The sequence below is a fragment of the Tachysurus fulvidraco genome, chromosome 17 (assembly GCF_022655615.1).
Source record: "Tachysurus fulvidraco isolate hzauxx_2018 chromosome 17, HZAU_PFXX_2.0, whole genome shotgun sequence".
NCBI lineage: Eukaryota > Metazoa > Chordata > Actinopteri > Siluriformes > Bagridae > Tachysurus > Tachysurus fulvidraco.
Window position 1 is genome coordinate 26,084,977 of NC_062534.1, and position 9,220 is coordinate 26,094,196.

A 9,220-nucleotide genomic window follows, 5' to 3' on the forward strand; every position below is an offset into this window, starting at 1 on the left:
CAAACAAGAGTGAGAATTAAGGTAATGTTAGAGAGAGAGAGCTACTAACAAACCACTCAAAAGAACCTTCAATTTAAATAGGTAAGCCCTGCCCCCAATTCACACCTTAAGGGAGACTGAAACTACTCCTGATTAATCAGCTGAGAGAACAACAAAAACCAACACTATAAAATCAACAATGCTATAGAATATAACACGATTCAAATCATACTACTCTAGAACAAAGTGAGTTAAGCAGATAGTATACAAAAGACAGGAACCTACTTTACCAGAAGACAATATAATCAAATGTGGAGAGTTAAAGCACACTAATGTGAAGGTTCAGTGACTGAACGATGCTCACTGTGATCATTTATTAGTGATTGTGCTTTAGTTTAGATTACTAGTGAAGGTCGTGTTAACGGTACACAGAGGACTAAATAACAGAAATAAGTAAATAACAGATTACACACACACACACACACACACACACACACACACACACACACACACACACACCTCGTCCATAAACTTTATCATCTGGAACTTTCTGGATCTCCGTCCGGACCATGTCTGTTGTTGGGATTGTTTTCTGCTGGAATCAATTTTCTAATCAGGACTTGGTGACGATGAAGGGTTTTTAATTGCATAGTTTATGTATAGATTTATTTATCATAAAATATTGACCGTGCTTGCTGCTTTATGTTAAATACGATATAACATCGAATCTGCCACACGGTGTGTTACTGTCTGGACCACAGGAGGGCGCCAGAGCTCATTTCACCTGCTGCTGTGTATGAACTCAGCTGAATGATCAGATAATGAACGGGATTAATTAGTAAATTCATTAAACCTGTAAATTAACGGAGTCTTACAACAATCAAATAATAATAATAATAATAATAATGCGAAAAGAAAATATGGTTTAATAAAGATGTATTGATTTTATTTATATGAATTAATACCTAAACAAAAAGTTAAACAAAATAATCAGACTCTGTGAAGGGGTGCCAATAATTCTGCTACACCATTTCACTATGACACAAACACGCTCTAAACAAAATAATAAAAGTGAATTATTATTGTCGGATAAAGCGGTAGAAAATGAGTGATGAATTATTATTGGCTTCTTGTCAGCGGCTCGGTTCGGTCACGTGGTTCGGTGCGGCTTCACCTGCGCCCCCGGTACCGTCTACAGCGCAACAACCCTCGCATGCGCACTGAGGGCACGGGGAAAGATTCTACCCCTCACTCAGTTCACCGTGTCGCAGGTTGCGCTCGTGCGCGGTGCGGAGAACAGACCGAGGAGAAGGAGAAGGGTGATGATGATGATGATGATGATGAAGACGATGATGGCGGCGCGGTGTAGAGAATGAAGGATGGTGGCGGTGGTGTCGCACCACACACACATGGCCAGATCAACCAAACGGAGCTCCGGGGGAGAGTTGGAGACGCGGGTCTTGTCACTGGAGGAGGTTCTGCGCTCCTACGACCAGCCGCTGAATGAGGAACAGGCCTGGGCCGTGTGTTACCAGTGCTGCCGGGGGGCGGAGCGGCATCGGTACCGGTACCGCGCTAAGGGACCCGAATCCATCTTACTGCACTGGGACGGTACCGTCACTCTGCGCCCCGACACGCGCACCTGCACCGGTAAGGCACGCGCTCTACTGACATCCTGTGTGTGTGTGTGTGCGTGTGTGTGTGCATGTGCGTGCCGGCGTGCGTGCTTGTGTGTGTGTGTGTGTGTGTGTGTGGGTGTGGGTGTGTGTGTGTAAGCAGAAAACATGTTGATGATTCATCTTCAAAAGGTTTCTGATATTACAGATGAACTGTCTAACATCTCATCGGTGCTTCAGAACTCAGACTTATAACAGTGAACATTGTCTCAAAGCAGCTTTAAAGAACATAAGAAATATAGAACAAAATGTTTATTTACGTTTAAATACAGAACAAAACGTAGATTTATATTCGACATTTATTTACAATTATTCCTTTAATGATTTATGAGAAACCCTGAGGTGAAACTCCCTGAGATGGTATGAGGAAGAAACCTCATGAGTGTGAGTTATTATAAACAGTTATACACATTCAGTAGGAGTTCTATAACCAGTAGTTCTGATGATAAATGATACCAAATGTAAGATTATTAAACCTACATTTTTGTGTATTTGACTGAATTGAATGTAGCAGATTAATCTGACAATACAAGGAGAAGTAAACTCATGGAGAAGGTTCAATAATCTTACGTGTGTTTCGCGGTTCAGATGAGTGAAGTGTGATAATGACGTAAACCAGCACGGCTTCATTATAACACGATTCCCAGCAACACTCCAGGAAATAACACACAACTTCAATATTTCTGCTTTTTTCTTTTTTAATAAAGGAATAAACCTGAAGAGGAGATTGTGAGTTTCTCTCGTGTCACGATTCATAAAAGTGACTCTGCGTGTCTGTAAATTCCTGCTGTGAACATTGTGTAAACTAATAGCCTACTTAACGACATGTTCATAAGGAGTGTCTAGTGTGTAAGAGGAGGCATCTAGATGTCGAGTGTTTCTTTTCCTTAACTGTGTGTGTGTGTGTGTGTGTGTGTGTGTGTGTGTGTCTGTTATACGTATCGACCAGGTTTCTGGGAGATGGTAAAGTTTGTCTGGATTCAGTACGTCAGTGTGTTGCTCATCTTCCTCTGGATCTTCCAACGTGTCCAAACCTTCATCTTCCTCAACCGTGTGCTGCCTACTGTACCTATCTCAGTGCACAAACCTCACTTCTCCTGACATGTGTGTGTGTGTGGGGGTGTGTGTGTGTGTGTGTGTGTGTGTAAAGGAGAATGATGTGTATAGTTTTCTATAAAATCGTCACTGTAGTTTTACAAGTGTGTGTATGATGATTTTTTACCTCAGAGAATAAAACTCTTTGTTCAGAATTTTTTGTCAGGTGCTTTTGGTCTCTGAAACACTCAAGAATCAGATGCTGATGAGCATCGAGTCGTGAATTCTCACAACACACCTCCCTCTTTTGTGTGTATTGTTCTGTGTTGCGTATGTTGTATTGTCCTCATCATGCAAATTCCTGCTCTTTGTGCTATTGTGTGTTTGTCCACAGCCACGTTTTCACGGTAATAACTAGTTTCTGTAACCAAACCCCGAGGCTGCAGAGAGAACGACGTTTCTCCTGACAAGAAATTAGTTCTAATCTAATCTAATCTAATCTAATCTAATGTACTGCTGTTTTGATGTCAGAGATCAGGTTCCTGCACCATCATTTTCACATCATCAGAACATTTCAGACTTTGAACACCTTTTTTTTCTTGGATTCACCGTCAGTGAGTTTCTGTAACAGCAAGAAATCTGTTTATATCTGGGCTTGTTTTTGTTTTTTTATGAAAGGAGGCCATGTAACATTTATAGGATTGTGTTGTGTTTTTGTCCTGGGTTCTGAGTTTCATCTCTGGTTCTGGTTTGTCACAATTTGTCATAATCAATATGTTTTTGGGAGGAAAGTGAAGAACCTGAAGGAAGAGGAAAGCATGAGTGTGTGTATATATCCTGTCCATGCAGCTGTACATCCTGTGTGTGTGTGTGTGTGTGTGTGTGTGTGTGTTTAGGTTTGTTTTTTTTTAGTTTTGTGTTGAATGTAGGCGTGTTGTGTTGAACTTTGGTGTTTCTAAAACAGAAGGTGTGGAAAATACTCTCCACGCTTGAGCGCACTGTGAGGAGTTTCCTGGGTTTGTGTATACAGTGAAAATAAAACCTTTTTTGTTGTATTCTTTAACATAATCATGCTAATATCAATCATTTATCCCTGAAGTCTGCTTCTTAGTCCACATTATGTGTTTCTAACAAATCAAACAAACACAAAATAAAACTGTTTGACAAACAGAGCAATGAGTAAATATCATCATGACAGACATGTTCAGACCGGATTAAAAACACAAACACTTCTGGGCAGGTTTCCACTTTTACAGGTCTCACGCTCATCCAGATCGACAGAGTGCGTGGTTCTCTTCGTCATCCTCTTCTACGTACTGACTGACGTGATATAAAACCTAGAGAGGACTCAATAGGAAACCTCATCCTCATCTGGGTCACACCAGAGAGTGGGATACTACTACTACTACTACTACTACTACTACTACTACTACCACTACTACTACTACCACTACTACTACTACTACTACCACTACTACTACTACTACTACTACTACTACTACTACTAATAATAATAATTATAATAATAATAATAATAATGCCCTTTTTATAGCTGTATTTAGTTCAACACAACTGAACTTACTAGTAAGAGCATCAGTGTAATTTCATGGTCTATAAGTGGTTCTATCCACAGCAGTCCCATATATACTCAGGATCCATGTGGTTCATCCTCAGCACTGTGAGAACCACCAAGTGACAAGACTCCAACCAGAAGTAGAGCATCAGGATGTATAAGGCAGGTCTGGGGAGCAGGAGAGTCACCTGGAACACTATGAGCTCAGGAACAGCAAGATAGCTTGACAGGGAGAGAAATAATAGTAAATTATGTTAAGTGCAGACAGGAACTCCATCAAGATTGGCTATGACATCATAACTAAAAGGCTAGAACCAGAAGGTGACACAGACTGAGGGCTTCCTGGGATGTAAAGAATCTCACCACTCCACAGTCTGCAGACCTGAGCGACTTGTGAGGGTGGTAAGGAGACGACATCTAGACATCCCAGTGCACAAAACAATCTATACCCATGAACCCTCCAGATTTACCTAAGAAAAGCTATTCATAAAAGCTAAACTAAACAAATGTGTTTTTAGCCTGACTTAAACACTGAGACTGTTCCCTGTTCCCTGTTCCCTGTCTGTTTCCCTGCTTTTCTACTCGAGGTTCTACCAAATATCCTGAAATCGCTGTAGGCAAGAAGACATAAAAAAACACAAGACTGTTCATTGTTCATTCACTGTGGCATGGTGCCGTATGTCAGTAATATTTTAGAACCAGTATGAAATCTTACTGTGGGTTTAAGGTTAAGCATTAAGGTTAAATAGTGTGAGAATTATATTTCTATATAAATATAATATACTGTATATACTGTCATGTGGAAAAATTAGGACACCCCATAAAAGCCTTTGTTTTTTTAAATAGTTGAACATTTATTCATTCACTACCACTTATCTGAACTTCTCGGGTCACGGGGAGCCTGTGTCTATCTCAGGCGTCATCGGGCATCGAGGCAGGATACACCCTGGACGGAGTGCCAACCCATCACAGGGCACACACACACTCTCATTCACTCACACCAGGCCCGGCTCCAGATATGAGATGAAAGGTGGGCCAAGTGATATTCCAGGTGGGCCGGGCGTATTGGGGGGTGGGTGGGTGTCATTTTCAGAGAACGCAACACCGAACACTCGACACAGAAAACAAAAGCATGCATCGCGATCTACAGAATATTCAAACCACGGCCGTGACTGATACCAAGAAAAAAAAAAACAGTTCGGGGGAATGATTTCAGAACCGGCTGGTAAGGATTCGCCCTGTTTAAATCATTCGGGACAGAATTGCTGCATTTATGAGTTGGGTGTATTTGTGCTTTTGACACCATCGGAACTCATCCATTTCTCCGACCGCATTGCCACAAAGAAAAAAGAAATCGCAAATAAATCTACATGTTGTATTTTATAAGGCTATATATGTGTGTCAATCAAGTTCATTAACAGTTCTAATAAAGTTACTGTGACTGTCGTTTATTGCTTTATAAGCACATCCGTTTACCTCAAAGGTTGCGTGAATGTGAATGAATGAGCTAAGTCTGTCTGTCTGTCTAGGAGGGGGGGGGGGGAAATGGGGGTGGGCAGAAATTAGAAAATAACGTATCTCGAGCTGAATTGAATATCGCACAAATTTTGTGATTGACCTTTATGTGGTGTGGGGCCAGGGTGGGCCAAGCCTCTGATTGGGTGGGCCAGGTCCACGCTGGCCCCCCAGTGGAGCCGGGCCTGACTCACACACTACGGACAATTTTCCAGAGATGCCAATCAACCTACCATGCATGTCTTTGGACCGGGGGAGGAAACCGGAGTACCCGGAGGAAACCCCCGAGGCACGGGGAGAACATGCAAACTCCACACACACAAGGTGGAGGTGGGAATCGAACCCCGACCCTGGAGGTGTGAGGTGAACGTGCTAACCTAATATAACTAATAATAACTAATGGTCCAGGACCATGGAGCTACAGAAAACAACACAGAGCTACGATGAAATGTGTTTTTTTGTGTCAAAATACTCATTTTTTAAATGTATTTTATTTAATAAGTGAAAAGTCTTTTTTTGTTTACAAACAATTACATCACTTTTAACTACAGGAACAAATTAAAACAAGATTAAATAAAAAATTTAATTATTAAATAAATAACAAAGAACTTAATATTTAATATAGTGTCCTAATTTTTTCACATGACTGTACACTGTATATGTTTATATATAGGTGTGATGTGTTCATATCTTCTGGTTCTAATTGGGTTTCTAGCTTCTACACCTGGAGCCGGTTCATTCTTCTACTGAAACCTCCAGACTGTAGGGTATTTATTATAATCCTACATAGAGGTAACAAAACCAGTTCTTCTGGTTCATTATGTTCTGATATAATATGCAACAACAATTCTGAAATTAAAGTATTAGATTGTCTACGTGAGCTTCAAATGACAGACCGGTATCAATACTGCTGATGATGTAATAGAAAGACCATCCAGAGTTACTCTGTAACCAGAAAGCTTACTTCTGCCTGTCTGTGTTCCTGGTACAAGATCTTCTGTGTGTCAGAGTTAAACAGGAGGAAGTTATTTAGCATCCATTGTCTTGTGTCCTTCACACTATCTTCAGTCTTATTAAACTGGTGACTCACATCTGATTTAGCTGAAACACATAGCTGTGTGTCATCAGTGTAACAGTGGAAGTTAATACCATGATTACAAATAATTGCACCCAGAAAAGCAATAGGGCCTAAACAGAGCCTTGAAGAACACCGAACATAATGTTAGAATGTTTATAGAAGTCTCCATTTAGATCTATGAACTGAAAACAATCAGTCAAATAAGAGTTTATAGAGTTTATAAGTTACCAGTTTATAGAGGGTGAAAGGGAACCAGTATTCTGAACTAGGTGGCACTGGATTGTCCGGTTATACGTCACGTGGAACAATAGATCAAACTTTTCAGAAGAAGAAGAACAACAACAGTTTAGTAGGAGCCGATACAGTATATTCTTTTATGACAGAAATCTAAAGCATCCAGATTGTCAGATAATCATACGTCAGCTTAAACACTCACGTAAGAGGGAGATTATAGAATCAACCGTTTCTGGAAAATCTTTCATGAATCATCTACCAAAAGTGAGCAAGTCTGTTTCCTTTTAGTATTATTATTTTAGCCAGAGTATAGACAATATATACAACACCCAAACTTTGGAATAGTCTTCCTGATAGTGTTCGGGGCTCAGACACACTTTTCCAGTTTAAATGTAGATTACAGACACATCTCTTTAGTCAGGCGTACACATAATACATCCCATAATATTGTGCTCTAATACATCTGACCAAATGCACATTATCATCTAGTGCTTGTTAATATTATAAACAGCAGATATGTTAATTCCTCTCCACTGCTTCTCTCTTTCTACCATCCCGATGCATCCAGAAACTGTAGCAGCTCCGATCGTCTTCTGTGTGATGAAGATTTTGGACCTCCACAGAGATGAGGGCGACTCTGTGAGGATCCTGAGACATCTACAGATCTACCAGCTCCAGTTAGACTCTGCTATACTAAAGAGAAGATACCAGCTCCATGTGATCTTTGAGGACAACAACCTCCTCATCACTACAACATTTATCAGACTGTATATATATAATCACACCCCCAGTGTCACCCAGATGAGGATGAGGTTATATAATCACACCCCCAGTGTCACCCAGATGAGGATGAGGTTCCCCTTTGAGTCTGGTTCCTCTCAAGGTTCCTTCCTTTACCATCTAAGGGAGTTTTTCCTCACCACAGTCACCTGAGTCACCTCAGACTTGTTCATTGAGGATAAATACATACACATTTATATATATCTAATATTAATCTTAAATTTGTATTATATTAATCTTTGTATTAACCTTTTGTTCTATGTTAATGTTCTGTAAAGCTGCTTTGAGACAATGTCCATTGTATAAAAAGAAAGTTCTATACAAATAAACTTTCCGGTAGAGTCAGTGTGAAGATCTGGACATTGTTCTGCTGGGAAACCTTGGGTCCTGGAGTTCATGTGGATGTGACTACAACATGCCCCACCTACATAAACATACAGACTAACGAGAGCCCTTCATGGACATGGTGTTCCCTCATGTTTTGGTGTCACCAGGGGGAACTGTGCAATATCAGGCAGGTGGTATTAATATTAATGCTGATCACTGTAGCCACGTGTGTAGATCATATAGTGACCCTGCACCTGTCTGATCTGAGTGAAGAGCTGGAGGTGTGGGACCACTGCAGGAGATCAGTGAGATACACCAGAGCCTTACCACATTAATCATGAGTCTTTAGTGAAGTGAGCTGAATCTCTCCAGGTGAGAAGGGAGAGTTTCTGCTTTGAGTTTTGATCTGCTGGCTGATCTACATCTCTCTCATGGTGAAGTCATTTCCTGGAGCTTGCATTTTTCTGTCCTATCGTGCAGCTGAGTAACTTTTGACACGGTCCCAAGCTCCCCCCAGTTCGAGTCTGTGTGCGACTGCATCACACACACACACACACACACACACACACACACACACACACACACACACACACACACACACACACGCTCTCCAGCTCTCACTCACTTTACGCACTGGAGGAGGAAAGGTGAAGTTCTCCACCATCCGCTCGGTAAGACATCAATTTCTTTTTCTCTTTTCATTTGTTTCATCTCGCTGTGTCTGAAAGTTTGAAAGTTTAAAAGTTTTAAACATCTTAAAAAAACATTTTGGGACAATTTGCCGAGTGCGAGTCCAAGTGTCTGTTTTTCTGTCCGTCGTCTTTCTGTGTGTGTATAGTTTGTGTTTGTGTGTAATTTGTGTAGTGTGTGTGTGTATGTGTGTGTTTGTGTGTAATTTGTGTAGTGTGTGTGTTTGCAATGTGAGCTATTTTTTTGTTACCAAGGAGCTGAAAACAGGGCAAAAGCAAGTCGCATGCAAAACACACACACTTTTATTTTGTCAAGTTTAGTTTAATTGTTAAT

At 40.8% G+C, this 9,220-nt stretch overlaps 1 protein-coding gene across 1 annotated transcript; it reads left to right on the forward strand.

Moving 5' to 3' along the window:
• Positions 1 to 904: 904 nt before the first annotated feature.
• LOC113651922 (protein spire homolog 2-like) lies at positions 905 to 2,905 on the forward strand. The gene is made up of 2 exons (XM_027160878.2): positions 905 to 1,629; positions 2,605 to 2,905. Exons 1-2 carry the CDS (start codon positions 1,359 to 1,361, stop codon positions 2,754 to 2,756), a joined length of 423 nt encoding a protein of 140 aa, XP_027016679.2. The 5' UTR covers positions 905 to 1,358; the 3' UTR covers positions 2,757 to 2,905.
• Positions 2,906 to 9,220: the final 6,315 nt, after the last annotated feature.